The sequence below is a fragment of the Onychostruthus taczanowskii genome, unplaced genomic scaffold (assembly GCF_017590055.1).
Source record: "Onychostruthus taczanowskii isolate IOZ18803 unplaced genomic scaffold, ASM1759005v1 scaffold2, whole genome shotgun sequence".
NCBI lineage: Eukaryota > Metazoa > Chordata > Aves > Passeriformes > Passeridae > Onychostruthus > Onychostruthus taczanowskii.
This window is the reverse complement of record NW_024499239.1, coordinates 11,894,305-11,911,114: the sequence shown is the minus strand read 5'-3', so window position 1 is coordinate 11,911,114 and position 16,810 is coordinate 11,894,305. Positions and strand designations below refer to the sequence as shown.

The 16,810-nt window shown below is 36.7% G+C and overlaps 1 protein-coding gene across 1 annotated transcript in view; it reads left to right on the top strand.

Moving 5' to 3' along the window:
- TBC1D19 (TBC1 domain family member 19) overlaps positions 1-16,810 on the top strand; it is a 48,895-nt gene that overhangs the window by 29,233 nt on the left and 2,852 nt on the right. Inside the window, exons 12-18 of the mRNA XM_041402811.1 lie at positions 1,374-1,448; positions 1,918-1,980; positions 9,126-9,210; positions 11,478-11,522; positions 12,715-12,747; positions 15,123-15,232; positions 16,436-16,527. Coding sequence (XP_041258745.1) covers positions 1,374-1,448; positions 1,918-1,980; positions 9,126-9,210; positions 11,478-11,522; positions 12,715-12,747; positions 15,123-15,232; positions 16,436-16,527 — 503 coding nt within the window. The remainder of the gene's footprint in view (positions 1-1,373; positions 1,449-1,917; positions 1,981-9,125; positions 9,211-11,477; positions 11,523-12,714; positions 12,748-15,122; positions 15,233-16,435; positions 16,528-16,810) is intronic.

The window sequence follows — 16,810 nt, the reverse complement described above, 5'->3', positions numbered from 1 at the left end:
TTTGGTTTTGGTTGGTTTTTTTTTAATTAATATTAGCTTCTTGTGTTTTAATATAGATAGTCATTGGAGATGGAAAAAACATGTTATTCATTTGGCAGTGTTATACTTGATTAGATGACAGCATTGATGCTTTAAAATGATGACTTGAGTATTCAAGTAGTCCTTCATAGCTTTGAAGAACAGAATACTATGTTCATACTGCAGATACTTTGCATTTAGTAAATATTTATGTCTGATCTTTCCTAAAGAAATAGTGTAATATTTATACCTCCCCTTTTTTATTTCTCAAAAGGAAAAATGTAAATACTTTCTCTGTGAGAGGCATCAGTACTTAGTAAATAAAGCTTTTGTCCTAATTTCAACTTAGCAGTTTAGTAATATGTTAATTCTAATAGTTTCTAAGTATGTACTATTCACCGTTCTCTCCCTGCAAGATTTCATCTTACTTCCCACTTGTTCTTCAAATCCTTACTCTGGACTTGTATTTATCAGAGAAATCAGCAGTAAATCTGTGAAGTTTGGAATATACAAATATTTGTGTAGTGTCCATATAGATACCTTGAAATCAAAATAGTTTTGTGAAGTGGGAAGGATCTTTGGGATGGCTGACTTAATTTGTAAATTAGTTCACATCAATCAGAAGTTGTTATTTAGTTGTAGGTGTAATTGCAGCGAGATATTTAAGAGTTTGGGAGTTATGGAATGACAGTGCGATATTTAATTCTGATTTTCCTTTGCAAGCTCTTTCTAAGAAGGAAGGGATAGGATAAGTAAAGCAGAGAAGTTTGTTCTGGTTCTTCCCCATTGTTTCACTTGTGTGTACGTTCTGTAGACATTCAGGAAATAATTGGAGTTTAAAAACAGATCCTAGTTTTTTGTATTCTTCACCAGTTTTTTGATGTATATTTGTCATTTAATCTTTGCACAAATTTAACCTGTTTACAGGTTCATACTAGTTCAATGTCAAATATTTGCAGCAACTCACTAATGCTTAAAGATAAGACAGAACCTATTGGTGGAGAGGTGCATGAAAATAGAGGGTAACAAAGAAATAAAACATAATGATTTTGAGCATTGAAAAGATTTAGGTGTAGAGAGAACCAAAGGTTGGAAGACAGGGGTCTTTGGTTTGAACTAGTCCCTTCATTCTCATTTTATTACTTATTTGAAGGTGAAGTCATTTTATAATGTTTCAAATCTCAATTCTTAGGACTTAAACTAGGACAAATCATGATAGAGGCTTCGTAAATATGCAGTGGTTTCTTTCAGTTGAATATATGCTTTTTTTTCAATTGCTGAAAATTAATTTTTTTACTTTAAATATAAATTCAGGTCATGTCTCAGACAGATGATGGTAATATTCTTAATTTTAGGACATCTTGTATTATGAACAGCTTAAGTCAAATGTGATTCAACACGACCTTTTAGTGGACAGCCTGATTTACAAAGTAAGTAATTCACTAAACAGTGAGTGATTTATGTGCTTATCACACTCGTATCTTCTGTTGGTTTTTTTAACAAAAAAAATACTAGATGGCTTGGTTTCAAGGAGTGTAAAAATAATTAGTGTGAACTTATTATTGTGAACTTATTCCTTGTGCCTGTGTTGTCTCTCATGTAAGGCATTTGCATTGAACCGTTAATCATAAAGGAATGCTATCTTCATTCAAAGGAGTAACTGGGTTTGTGAGAAAGAACCAGCAGGGTATGACTGCTTCCATTTCAAGTTTCAACTTTGAATAATTAATCATCAAGTTAATATAGCATTTTTCAATTTTAAAATGTGGAGTCTAAGCTTAATTATAGTTCCTTGAATGAAAGTGAAACAGTGTCTTCTATCACCATGTTAAGTCTGGCCTCCATGGGAGTCTGAAGAGAGGTCTTTTAGCTTCAAAGTCTTGTATTTTTTTATTACAGGATGTAAAGCTGACAGCAAGCAATGATGACTACTATTTTGTGTTTGAGGATTATTTATATCAGGTATGTAACTATTTTTTTGTTCGAAAACCTAGGAGGTATACTCCTGTGGGATTGTATCATTTTTGGAGCGAGAACTGCCTTTGTAAGGCAGAGTACAGTGGGACAGATACATCTGTTCACTGCGTATACATTCTTTTCTCAATAGCAATCTTGGACACTTAAACAGATTAAGCAGGGCAAGCTTTAAAAACTCCTGCTATGAAGGACCATACACAATGTCTTTCCAGTGCACTAAGCTGGAAAATACTGAGTCAGCCATATTTTTCCCTTTTCCAGCTTTGCAGTAAATAACCCCCAACAATTAAAAGTTGTGTACAGAAAAATTAAGTCATGAGAAGTATATTCAGGATTCTATTTAAAATACCCCCTTACTTTACAGTGGCCTATTGCAAGAAGCATATTGACATATTTTTAAATTTAAGACTTTGATTCTGCATAAGGTAGGGACAGGTATGATTATTTGTAGGATTGCTCCCATTGCAAAGCTGTTTCTAGGAATCAGGAATCCAGTTAATTTATAAAGAATTATCTTTGTTGGTGCCTATCAAATGCCCATGATTAGAAGGAGATTACATTTGTGAATTTCCTAATGTATAATTGATTGCGGTGTTAACATAACTGTCATGAAGAAAATTTAACATTTCCACAGTGCTTTTGATTTCATTAGTCATATCTGTTTTGTTAGACTTGCTTAATTTTTTTGTTTAGAGCTATGTGAAATGAAATAATTTCTTTCATGGGAATACATAAAACTGCTAGTAATTTAACTAGGCAAAAAACTGTCCTTTATGCTGCTTAATCCATGTAGATATAAAAATATACAGTACTACTTCAGCATGCTCTTCAAGCATGTCTGCTTATAATTCAGCATATAAACATTAATAGTTAAAACTATAAGCTCATGAAATTATGACATTTTCATTTAAAAATAGACACAATATTAAGATCTGTATCTGAATTTGTTTCAGATTTAAAATTTCCTCTCGACCCCCATCACCTACCTAGGTGCAACTTCAGAATAGGTATGAGGTCCTGGATCAAGAGGGTCAGCCAGATGATGTAGAAGAAAATGATCTGCCCAGTGAGCCTCCCAGTTATGCTTCATCTGTCAGATGGATCACCATGTCTAACATAAAATCAGGGTAGTCATAGTTGGTGGGGGCAGAGGGCCGTGTATGACGGCCAGACCCATCCCACAGGGAGGTCTGTTGCCTTCCTGGGGCCCGGGTACAGGATATTACCAAGAGACTCCCTGGGCTGATTTGGCCCTCTGATTATTACCCACTGCTGATACTCCAGGCTGGCAGTGATGAGATTCAAAAGAGGAGTGTCAGAGCAATTAAAAGGGACTTTAGGGCACTGGGTCAAGTGGTTGATAGGGCAAGAGCACAGATAGTGTTCTGCTCAGTCCCTCTGGTGGCAGAGAAAAAATGATGAAAGGAATAGGAGAGCTCACATTATCAACAAGTGGCTCAAGGGTTGGTGTCATGGGCAGAATTTTGGGTTCTTTGATCATGGGGAAACTTTTTTGGCACCTGGAATTGGAACTGGATGGGCTCCATATCTCTAAGGGCAGAAGGATTTTAGCTCGTGAACTGGTGGAACTCATTGAGAAGGCTTTAAACTGGGTTTGAAGGGAGAAGGGGATGCAGCTGGGCTCTCTGGAAGCAGGCCCAAGGATGTTAAGCCTGGGTTAGGGCTGAAATCAGTAGCCCATCTGAGGTGCATGTGCATCAATGCACACAACATGGGTGTTGGAGGAAGGAAAGATCTAGAAGCCATGGTACAGCAGCAAAGCTATGATGTAGTTGCTATCGTGGAAACATGGTGGGATGACTCACATAACTGGAGCACTGCACTGGATGGCTGCAAGCTCTTCAGAAGAGACAGGAAAGGGAGAAGAGGTGGAGGGGTGGTTCTTTATATTAGGGAGGCTTTTGATGCCATAGGTATTGACACTAATGATGATGAAGTTGAGTCCCTATGGGTAAGAATTAAGGGGAAGGCCAACAAGGCTGGCATCCTACTGGGAGTCTGTTACCGTCCACCCAGCCAGGAAGAGGTGGACAACTTATTCTATAAGCAGCTGGAGAATGTTTCAGGATCACCAGCCCTTGTTCTTGTAGATGACTTTAACCTACCAGACATCTGCTGGGAACTTAATACAGCAGAAAAGAGGCAGTCCAGGAAGTTTATAGAGTCTGTGGAGGACAGCTTAGGACAGCTTTTTGTTGCAGCTGGTGTGTGGGGCCTACCAGGGGAAGGACTATGTTAGACCTGTTTTTTGCAAATAAAGATGGGCTGATGAGAGCTGTGGTGGTTGGAGGTCAATTGGGGCACAGTGATCATGAAATTACAGAGTTCTCGATATTTGGTGAAATGAGGAGGAATATCAATAAGACTTTCACATTGGTCTTCCGGTGGGCAGACTTTGGCATATTTAGGAGAATTAACCAGAGAGTTCCTTGGGAAGCAGCCCTTAAAAACAAAGGAGTCCAGGAAAGGTGAGCATGCTTCAGAACAGAGATCTTGAGGGCACAGGGACAGTCTGTTCCTGTGTGCCCAAAGATGAGTTGATGAGGCAGATGTCCAGCCTGGATGGGCAACAAGGTTTTGAAGGAATTTAGGAATAAAAAGTGGATGTATCATCTTTGGAAGGAGGGCCAGGTTTCTCAGGAAGTATTTAAGGGGGTTGCTAGGGCATGTAGGCAAAAAATTGAGAGGCCAAAGCTCAGTTTGAACTTAATTTTGCAACTTTTGTAAAGGATAATAAAAATGTTTTTATAAATATTTTAATGGCAAAAGGAAGGGTATGACCAACCTTTATTCTCTGCTGGATGGGAGGGAACTAAGTAACTGCAGATGAGGAGATGGCAGAAGTGCTTAATGCCTTCTTTGTCTTAGTCTTTAGTGGGAAGATGGCTTGTCCTCAGGACAACTGTCCTCCTGGCTTGGTAGATGATGTCAGGGAACAGAATGGTCCCCTGTTATCCAAGAGGAGGCAGTCAAAGAATTGCTGAGCTGCTTGGATGTTCATAAATCTATGGGACAAGATGGGATCCATCCCAGGGTGATGAAGGAGATGGCAGACAAAGCTGCTCTCCCTCATTTACCAACAGTTCTGGCTCACTGGTGAGGTTCCAGATGGCTGGAAGCTGGCCAATATGGCACCCATTCACAAAAAGGGCGGAAGGAGGATCCTGGTGATTAAAGGCCAGTTAGCCTGACCTCTGTACCAGGTAAGGTAATGGAGCAGTTTATACTGAGTGTCATCACACAGCACTTACAGGATGGCCAGGGTATCAGACCCAGCCAGGAGGGGTAGGTTGTGTTTGACCAATCTGGTCTCCTTTTATGACCAGGTGACCCACCTGGTGGATGCAGGAAAGGCTGTGGATATTTTCTGTTTGGACTTCAGCAAGGCCTTTGACTGTCTCCCTCAGCACTCTCCTGGAAAAGCTGCAGCCCACGGCTTGGACAGGAGCACTCTTTGCTGGGTTAGGAACTGGCTGGATGGTCGGGCCCAGAGAGTGGTGGTGAATGGTGCTGCATCTAGCTGGGGCCAGTCACCAGTGGTGTCCCTCAGGGCTCTGGGGCCAGTTCTGTTCCATGTCTTTATTGACGACATGGATATTGAGTCTTCCATTAGTAAATCTGCAGACGATACTAAGCTGGGAGCGTGTGTCGATCTGTTGGAAGGCAGGAGGGCTCTGCAGAGAGTCCTGGAATGGTTGGATGGATGAGCAGAGTCCATGAAGTTTGCAGGTGTTGGGGCATGGGTTGGACTTGATGATCTTGAAGGTCTCTTCCAACCGAGTGTTTCTGTGAAATTTGCAAACTGTCTGAATAATGTCAACTCAAACATTGATATTTTACATACATGTAAGAGTTTTTCTTGATTTAATGGTCAAAGATGATCTTCATTGTTGTTTACACTGTGTCTTCATCTTGGGATGTGAAAATCTCGTTTCTATTTATTTTTCATTTGTTATGTAGACTACCATGGCATTAATTAGTCATTAACTGGCACTTGCAGTAGACAGGGGGTTATAAACTATGAAGAGGTATGAACTAGTATATTATATAATATTTTGTTTTAAGATCATCAGTAACACATTTTGCACATCATTCTCAGTATATAAACCAGTGGAATGTTTTCCTTTTTTATATCTCTACTCACTAAAAGAATAGCTGCAGAATGAAAATCATTAAAAAGACTAAACTGTCTTCAGTAGTTTGAAGGAGTCTCACCAAAAATCTTTGAAAAATTATGTAGCTAGTTTTACTGCAGAGCTTTGAAGCAGAGAATATCTCAAACTTCTAATTATTTGTTGTTCTAGTTTTGATTGCTATTTTGTGGTATTCTTCAGACTCTGCTCTAGAAAAAAGTTATCCATTTTCCTTGATAATTTCCTCCTCCAACCTAATTTGCAAATGCTTTATTGCCAAATTATTTTGTTCCATAGCCCCTGGAAAAATTTTGTAGTATGAGTCACTGTGATATGGGATATTATTTATTGATTTAATATGATAAATGGAATTAAATATTGGCTAAATAAGATAGATAATAAAATGTTAGTTTAAACCAGATACATTATTTCTGGGTTTGCACTGGGTTTATGGCTTTTTTTTATGACTAGTTACTGCTTCTTAAGTTTTCTAAGTCATTGACCAGAATGTGTCTTTTGTGTGTTGTGGAATAGATGAAATGTCCAGCAAAAGAAGAAAATTTAGGCTTAAAATAATGATGAGGCTATTTTGTTTCATTATTGGTACCTCTTCAGTAGCATACAACTGTTTTCAGAAAAAACACTATGAAATTACATCATTTATTTCCTTTAATATCTTTGGAGTTTTTTTCCCCCAAAGTTTATTTATTTTTATTACTTCTTCATAACTGTTGAAATAAAATACAGGTACACTTACAATAGTAATTTCTTTTTGATAAAAGCTTTGACTTTGGGTTTTTTTATTTCCCTCAATGATTTGAATTCAGTGGTTTCTTTTCACTTGGATTATAAATATCCAATAATTTGCTTAATATTTCTGTACTTGAAAAGGAGTTTGCCATTGTTTTCTTTAGCACTTTCATTTTGTTTGTGAGGAAAATAACACATGGATTAGTAAATTCATAAATTCTTTAATTCAGGCCAGAAGTTCAATTGGATTACTTTAGTCTTACATCCTGCAGAATGAATATGTACAAAGAACCTTGCCCAGAGTTTTTTGGGTGTAGTCATAGCTTAGGTTTGAGCTAGAGTCTATTGCTTATAAAGATGCAGAGTCTTCATTTAAAGACTTCCAGATACTGGTACTGGACACTGTATTCCTAAAAAAGAGGGCCTCAAATGAAGGTTACATTCTTTCCCTTATGGGAGAACATAGTTTATGTCCTGTTCAGATTGGTTTCTCTTTCGTTCACCTCAGTTAACATACACATAGAATTACATTTGCCTGTGCATTGTTATTGTCAGTGATATTTTGGCAGCTATGAACATGATTGTGTATTGCACAAAAAAAAAAATATTTAGCTTAAACTGTTTGAGATAAAGAAAGTATTATTCATTTTTAAAAGATGTTTGTATTTGAGAAATAGTTTTGAGGTTCAAAAAAGAAAAAGGTCTCAAAATATGACCTGCTTTCCATAAAAAAAAAAAAAAAATAAAGCAATAATAGTCAGATGTGTAATTTTGCTTGTTTCCATTTGACCAATGCTGATATGTGGAATATGTTTGCACCAATTAGTGGAAGGAAAAATCCATTCATTGTTATTCACAATAAATTGTGTAGTGAAACACATCCTCCTTTTACACCTTGACTACAGTTAAAATAAACTTTTAAAATCTTCAAGAGCAGAGTGTCCTGAGTTCAGCTAGGGTAGAGTTTATTTCTTCTCAGTAGTACAGTTCTGTGTTTTGGATTGGGAATGAGAGTGGTGTTGATAACACACTGATATTTTAGAGCATTGCTAAGTTGTGTTTATACTAGGGACTTTTTCCTTGTCTCATGCTCTGCCAGTGAGGAGGTACACAAAAGAAACTGGGAGCGTGCATAGCCAGGACTGATGAAAGGGATATTCCACACCACAGAACGTCATGCCTGGTAGAGAAACTGGGGGGAGTTACCCGAAATCGGGTGGCCGATCTGGGTTTGGGAAGGGTCTGACATATTAGTCTTTTATTATCATTATTATTATCATTTGCCATTATTCCCGTACTAAACTGTTCTTATCTCAGCCTACAAGTTTTACTTTGATTGTCCTCCCCATTCCACCGGGGTGGAGGGGGAGAGGGTGGAGCGAGCGTCTGAGTGATGCTCGGTTTCCAGCTGGGCTTAAACCCCAGCAGAGAGGGATTCAGGTGTGCAAAAGTCAGCAGTGGGTTGAAGTCTGCCTTATGTCTGCCCTCTCGTGTGCATTCTTCATAGTGCAGCCTTTCAGTGCATGCAAACATGAAGATTTTAAAGTACAGTACTAATTACTACCATTTTTGCAACTCCAGATAGGGTGAGATTCTTTATTGTGGTTTTTTTGTTTGTTTTTTTTTTATGAATGCCTTTACTGCTTAATTTTATACTCAGTTGCTGTGAATGGAGTTTTTTACATTTATATAAATAATAAACCCCAAATATACTTTAGAGTATATCGTGTGCATTTTGATCTTTGGGATACAAGGTGAGCATTATAATCTGTTTTTTGAAAGAGCTGAATTGCATGCAAACATTCTGTAAAGATCCTGGGAATGAAAGCAAATGTATTGCAGAGCTGCACACATTTGAGAGTGTAAATTATTAGTTTGCTTATTCACTTACTAGGACATCCCCAGCTCATAGTAACTGAGTTGAAAAACAGCCTAAAAGATGTAAGGTACACTAATGTTGTGACAGAAGGGGATGAACACCTGCTGAGGTGAAAGGAGAAATGTTGAAGAATGTGGATATAAAACTGATAACAAATGAAGGTGGATGTAAAATTATAGCAAGTTCAAAGTGAGCGTGGAATTTTGAGCAGAAAAACATACTAAGGTGGTGAAGAGCTTTCAACCTTATTGGCTCTCTTAAATAGCATCTAATAAGTGCTAATTAAGACATTACATTTGTTTGACATTGCTTTGATCCAGTTAATCAGCTGACTTTCCTTTCTACAGGTGTTGCTGTGTTTTTCCCGAGATACTTCTGTACTGGAGCACTTTACTTACAGTAGCGCCACCCCACCCAAATCATACATACAAGGTAAAAAGAGTTGTTTTTAAACAGATCATGTAGATTTTTGTTAACTGATGCACTAATACAGTATGTGAATTTGCTTTGTGTCCATTACACCTAGTAGACTACCTTTTAAAGAATGTTAATAAAAATGTATCCAGCTGACTTCTGCATAGATTCTATTATGACAGTTTAGAAGCTGATCACAGATTGCAATATTGTTCTTTTACTCCACTTTCCTCTATATAGTTCTGCACTGTTTTACCAGGAGAAATTAAAAGCAACTATGACAATATGGTAAAATCATGACAATGCCTGTCTTCATCGGAGCTAGGCATTTAAATAGACAATATTGTCCTCTGCAACTCCAATACATTTAGCAACTGGAAGTTGTTACAGAATGTTGTCTATACAAAGCAGTAAGTTTTGCAAATATTTGTAGACAGGAGCAGAACATGTTGCTAAATAACTGTGGGCTCTGTTCAATAGTGTGGGACAGTAGAGCTTTACCAAGCATATTTAGCACTGATTTTTTAAAAAAAAGAATTGCATCTTCCAGAGTATTAGCTTATTTTTGGATGTTCTTTGACTTTTGAGGTCTCATTATTTTTCTTACCAATCTTTAGACTTCTTGATTCAGTGCACTTGCTTTCTCTACCAGCTTCTCATGCCGTTCTTCTGGATGTTTCCATGCTTCTTAGAACCTCACTTGCCTTGATTTTACCTAGAGGTTCCTAATTTTGCCTTCCTTCTTGAATCATTCAGTGGTTGAATCCAACCATTTTTTTTTCCCATGCACCTTCATCTTCTACATTCCCATTGATTTTCTTGGTCCTGGTGCCTGTGTATTTAGCAAAATATGATCCCTAAGTACTTTTTTTGCATGGGACCTCTGCTGAGAGTTTTCATCTTGCTGCTTCTTAGGTCGCTATAAGTAATGTTTTTCTAATTTTTAATTTCTTTTTTTATTGCTTTTTTTACTGTCTTCCAATGAATTATGGAGTTTTCTTTACCTACTCCCTGAAATAAGCAAAGGGGGCTCACCTGAGAGCAAAACAGTAGTGGGATCCCAGGTCTCACTTCAGACACAGAGCTGTGGCAGCCCAGAAACACAGCAATGGAGAACATCCTGCATATTCCTAGACAAATCCTGGGGAATGATGTTGCTGATACCTAAATCTGTGCAGTGCAAATCCAAAAGGCTTGTATGTCCTATTTTTAGCTGATTTTCCAAGAGATGTGCTTTATGCTAAAAATACTCTTCCTCCCAGATTATAATTCCTGGCTGTGCAACAAGCAAACTGTTGAAAAGAAAAGGAGAAGATAATTTTTAGTTTCATGAAGCAACTTATTTATGTAATTGGAAAACACTGGATTTTGTTTTCATAGGCAGGAATTTTGCAGGTTGATTTTTGTTTTAGTTTAGTTAGTTCATGCTATAGCAAACTATCAAGGTCCAGATTCTATTGAACCTGACGAAAGTTCCATGTGCTAAATTCTATTGTGAAAAGTAAATAGAGTATACAGAATATTCTATACATTTTCATGTAATTAATTAAATTTTTAGTTGAATGTTCTCATTTTAGAACTAAAATAATTATAAATTTTAATTACTTGTAATTATATTTAATATCACTTCTGTATTTGTAAATAAGTTGTTAATTTTTATTAATAGATCTTGGATTATTAATTTCTGTAGTTAAAATATGATTTAATAATACCATGTGTTCATTTTGCAGGGAAGATAAAAAAGTTATACCATCAGTGTATATGATCAGTGATTTTCTTGACTTAATTAAGTCTCTTGTATCCAATGGATTACTTAAATATTTGTTGGTTATATCAGAATGTCCCTCTTCCTCTGTTGCAGACCTAATGATGCGTTGAATATTTTTTATCTGTGGTTATATCTGTTTGAAGGCCTTTCCTGTCCCTAGGTCAGTCTGCCCTTATTCCCTCCTAGAGCTTCACTGTCTTCCAGGTCTGCAGCAAACACCTTTGGAGCTCCTAAGACATGCCCAGATAGAATCTCAGTGGAACAACATTGCTGAAATTTTCCTCTTTTGTTGTTTGTCATCCTTCTTTATTGGTGCTGCATTTCAGTTTTATGTCTGACATTGTACCTGTCCCATTGCATTGCTTGCCACATTTTAGACTATGTCATATGGTCAACAATGTAATTAGGTATGATTTTTGTAATTATAACTTAAAATCTGTTTTTTAATTTAAATTGTTAAATCTTTATACCTTTTTACAGCTTAATGTCATTTTCTTTGTGGTTTGATGGTTCACAGGAAAACTCGGGATGGAAGAATATGCTGTTTTCTATCCTCCAAATGGTATGAATTATACTATTGCCTCCTCTAGTGGTAGTTTGGAAAGATTTTTTTTTCTCAAATACATGATATTTTCTTTTTCTATTACAAGTCATGTTTTGCTGTTACTCTGTGAAATTTATTAATTTAAATGCGTAAGCTGGATGGAAGCTACTCCAAACCCACATTCAGCCTAGTGTTAGTGATCACAAACAGAGTTTGTGTGTGTGGGAAGGAGAAGGAAAACAACTTGTGATACAGCAGCTTGTATTCAGTCTTGTATCAGCATTTAGAGGATTTGAATGATGAATGCTGAAACTGGCTGACCTCCCAGCTTTTCAGTACTTAACAAACCACACCCTAAGGTCTTCTCCTTTCAAAATGTTGACACAACAGATCTATGTAATTTTAATGTCATTGCTGTTGTTATAACTTCAGTTATTATAATTGGTTTTTTCAGCTCTTACCTTGACCATTTCAATCCCTTATTGAATCCTTTCCCTCCTTTTGTATTTCAAGTTCAAGCTCTTTCCTCCTGTTTCAAGGCCTTACATCACCAATATTAAATCTGTGTCTCTGGCCTTGTCTTTTATGTCTTCTGTATTTCAGTATAGTCGGTTGCAGTACATACTTTTGTTTCACTTTTTTCTATGTTTGCCTCTGCAATTCTTGCAGCTTTGTAGCCATGAAGCATTATTCTTAAGATCTTTTTCCAAAGCAGCCACCTCTTACCAGTCTTATATAAAATCTAATGAATGGGAGCTAAGATCAGCTGGGAAGGAGGAGCGAGCTGTCATGCTACAACTGCCAAGTACTGTGGATGTTCTATCTGAGTACTACATGAATTACTAGAGTTCTTGGCCTTCTTTTTTTCCTACTCCATTCTTGTCAGTGCATGACACTTATGGGTTGTCATTTATCTGAAATTAGGTTCTGATATCAGCAAAGCCAGTGTAACAACTTCACAGAAACTGAGCTTTACTTGACTTTCTAGGAACTGTAGTTTGTGTTTAAGCATGTCATTGGTTGTACTGACATAGGTGATACTGTACTTACATGTGTACAAGATGTAGCTCTGTGCAGGTGTGATAACAAGGAAATACTTTATTCCCTATGTAGGCAGAATACAATTTGATAATGTGAGGGGGAATATTATTTTTTGCATGCATAAAGAAGATTATTAAAGAACAAAAAAAGAAATATTTTTGTTTTGCAGGTGTAATTCCTTTTCATGGCTTTTCTATGTATGGTAAGTGTGACTCTCATAAGCTAAAACCTCAGGACTGCTTTTCCTCATATTGTAGTTTACAACTGTGTATGCTTTTCTGCAACTTTTAAACTTGTGTATGTATGTGCTTTTATGGTTTTTTGTGTGTGTGTATGAAGATTGTTGAATATAATTTTTTAAATTTCAGGCTGTTTTATTTACTCATATTACAGCTTGCTGCCGTTTGGGAATTCCTTCTTTGAGAGCTAATAGCTGAGCTAAGCTACACATCTTCATGTATATGAATAGAGGGATAAAGTTTACCAACAAAGTGCTCTTTCCTTGTGTTTCACTTCTGGGTAGACCAAGTTACCAACGAAAAAAGTTCTTAAAAACATAAACAGTGTGAAAGGCCTGTTGTTCTCTACATTTACCTATAAGAGATGTTAAAAGAGCATTACATAATGTAATGCTTGCCAATTTACTGCAAAGTGGAAAGCACAAATATCAACAAGATTTTTAGGAAAAAAAGAAAAATCTCCTGGGGTTACAGACATACTGCAGCTATTGCAGATGTGAGATTAGATGTTATGGCTTTTTGGTTTTTTCTTTTGGTTTATCAAAAGTGTTTATAGCATCACAGGGCAAGTAGATTGTAAGATTATACTTAAAATACTATGTTTTGCTAATAATGAAGTTTAATGATCACGCATAATCATTAAAATAATGGAATTGAAATAGGAAATGCAGATTTGAACCTGAGTAGGGAATCCAGAGTCTTTGGAGTAATGAGCACTTAAGTTACAAACTATTTCTTAGGGACTCAGTGAGGTTCACTTGTTCTGTGTGAACTGCTTTTCAAAATGTTTGGATTTGACTCTGCCCTTGAGAACAGCATCTCCCAAACGGAGGTGTGAGTTTTCCTCCCTCCCTCCTGTCCTTGCTCTTTGCACAGGCTCAGAATATGAGCTGGCTCTGAGAAAGAGGCTGGCTCTGAGAAAGAGGAAGGGTGAAAAGCAAGGCAGCAGAAAGATGGTAATGCAAGGCTGTGGCCAAGCAGAGCATCTGCTATATTCCATGCTGTGCTGCTATGTGAGGAAGTGTCTGGGTCCTTACGAAAATGCTATACCCTTTTTCCTGTTTGCATGCATTCACTGTCAGGGTGCCAGCTGTCAGAGGCTCTTCTGTTACCCTCCTGGCCGTTATGTACATGAGCACACTGACATGTTTTCCACCTCCATCTTCAAGCATTAAAAACATGAGCACAGGTAACACCCTTTGCTTTTCTGGCCCCCACGGAAATACATGTTTCTGTGAACATCTCATCCTACCTTAGCACCCCACCTCTCATACACAGACACCATTTTTGGTATTAGGCCACATTCTCTAATACTTAGATAAGAAAATAAATTCAGATGTGCATATATCCATATAAATATTAAGAAATGTACATATATCTATGTGTGTATATGTACATACATACACAGGTCAATATATCCATGTCCCTAGCTTAGTATAAATAAAATGGAGGGGAAGGTAAATGTAGAGATAGAAATTATGAGTGTGTTAAAATGTAAACTGTCAGCTAAAATGATTAAACCTGTATAGTGAAGCAGTTAGCATGATGACTGGACAGATCAAAAGGCTGTTCACAAAAAGGTATGACAACTGTCTGTGAGAATGCATTGAGTGTATGGACTGTCAGTCTCAAGGAGTGATGGTTGTGTTTGAGCAGCGCATACATATAACTGTATGTAAGAGTTTTATGAAATAAGCAGAGTTTCAGAGCTGCTGTTTTACAAATGTAACCAATTATTATTTTGAATCAGGTCTAGTAGAAGACTTTTAAACAGTAAACTACCAAATGTCCATGGTTTACAGATCTTGTAAGAAATAAACATGTCTCTATGAGTTTGTCATACTTAGTGATGTTGTTGTGGCAACCAAAAGCTGTTTTTTTAATGTGTTCATTTTCACAATATCTGTCTTTAAGCGGCCTTACAAATAGGGCATCAATTTGGAGCTGGTCACTGGCCCCATGGCACACTGAAAGTTAGAGACAGTTTAATTAAAGACTTGTACTGTTCACATTGCTCTGCACCTTAGGGCTGCTTTCCTTACAGCGTATTTCTTATGATTCAGAAGCCAGGTCTATAGTAAGCAGGTTCTAATTGGTTTAGCTTCTTGAAATATGTAGGAATAATACCTAGAATGTATCATACTCCCTTTTTTGACTTTTTGCATTAAATGATAAACTGTGATTGAATATCTCTTTCTCAATAATTGATTTAGTACTGTTTTTGTAAATTGTGGTACTATGAATTACCTGGCTTTTCCTCATACTTCATGCTCTTAATCATTGAACCCTTTTAGCAGTTTACAGTGTTGAGTCAATTATAATTCTTTTATCCTTTCAGTTGCTCCACTTTGTTTTCTGTACCATGAACCTTCCAAATTGTATCAGATATTCCGTGAGATGTATGTGCGTTTTTTCTTCAGACTCCATTCCATCTCTTCTCATCCCTCTGTAAGTTCATTAGGAATTAAATCCACTCACTTGATATCCTGTTTGCTGCAGAACAATAATACACAGTAGCATGGTTTTCTATGTGATTGAAATGTATCCTTTTATATATACTAAAATATTTCAGGCAAGCTTGGAAAAATTATTAGGTAATTCCAGTCTGGATATTATTGTTTTCTATGTCAGTGTTAGTCTTTGCTATCGTGTACCTTATTAAAATAGTAAGTTCTCATTTTATGAGGGTATGGGGTCTTTTATAAGAGTGAAGTTTTTTAATCCAATAGATTTTTCAGTTCAAAGAGTCACACAAATTTGCTTTCATTAAAGATACATAAATGGATTCCAAAATAGTCTGGGGTAAAGGGACTAAAATATGTGTACAGAGATATTGTTTCCAGATTTAGTGTCTGTTTCTTTAACTGAAGAATCTTGGTATGACAGCATGTGCTTTTTAGTACTATGAGATGAGTTTAAATAATTTGTCTGTTTGTGACCAGGATCAGCTGTCTTGAATGTACAAGATTTGTAAAAATTGGCTTGTCTTCTATTTGTGAAGAATAAAACAGAGTAGATATTTCTTTTTTCCTTCAAAAAGTGCTGAAGAGTTACATTTCTTTTTGAAAATATTTCCTGGTTAAAAGAAAATCCTATCCTTGGTATACCATTTCAGTGCTATGTATTGTGCTTTCCGTCTTTAATAGCAGAGAAAGGGGTCAAAAAAGAATCTATTCATTTCCATGGTAATTTTTGAAACTATTTTTAAAATGTGTTTATGTTTAACTATTTTTGTAGTTATCCCTATTGCTGTTTGGTTTTACTTATCAGAGAGATACTTTTTCTCACATCCTTTATTTTTTAGTGCAACTGAGGTCTGTTTCAGCAAAGTGGAAATATTTCAAGTAGGTTATGTTATAATAACCCATTAAGTACTTCAACCCTGACATACAAACACCATAAGTAACTCAGACTTGCAAAGGACTATCAGAACATACCATGTTGCTAATACATACATGGAATTGCAGGAGCAAGAGTTTGGTGACCGAAGGTATTAGAATTGCTTGTGCCTTTCTCACCTGACTTGAATACTGTATCATTAATAGTGTTTTATTGCTTGAATTAACAATTCATGAACACTTACATGCTGCTACTGTTTTCCCAGATTTGAGGATGAGTGTTATTATTCATGATATGATCTTGTTTCTTTAGGGCATTGTATCATTGTGTTTGCTTTTTGAGACTCTTCTGCAAACCCATCTGCCCCAGCTCTTCTATCACCTCCGAGAAATTGGAGCTCAGCCGTAAGTACTTCTTTCTGACTTGTTACAAATATTGCACATTCATTATTCTGAAAATGCTCTTCTGTACTGTTTTAATTGAAGATCTATAGGAAATTACACAAAAGCATAACCATCAGTGCTCCATTTTTTCTTGAGAGTCAGATGGAGTGCTTTGTCTAACCTGCGTATCTGTGCTTTGTGCATTTCTTCTGTATGCTCTGTGAAAGAGAGAGAGTTGCTCTGTGAGAAATGCTCTGTGCTGCATTATTCAACTAAGCTTCAGTAATTCACGTTGTGTCTGATG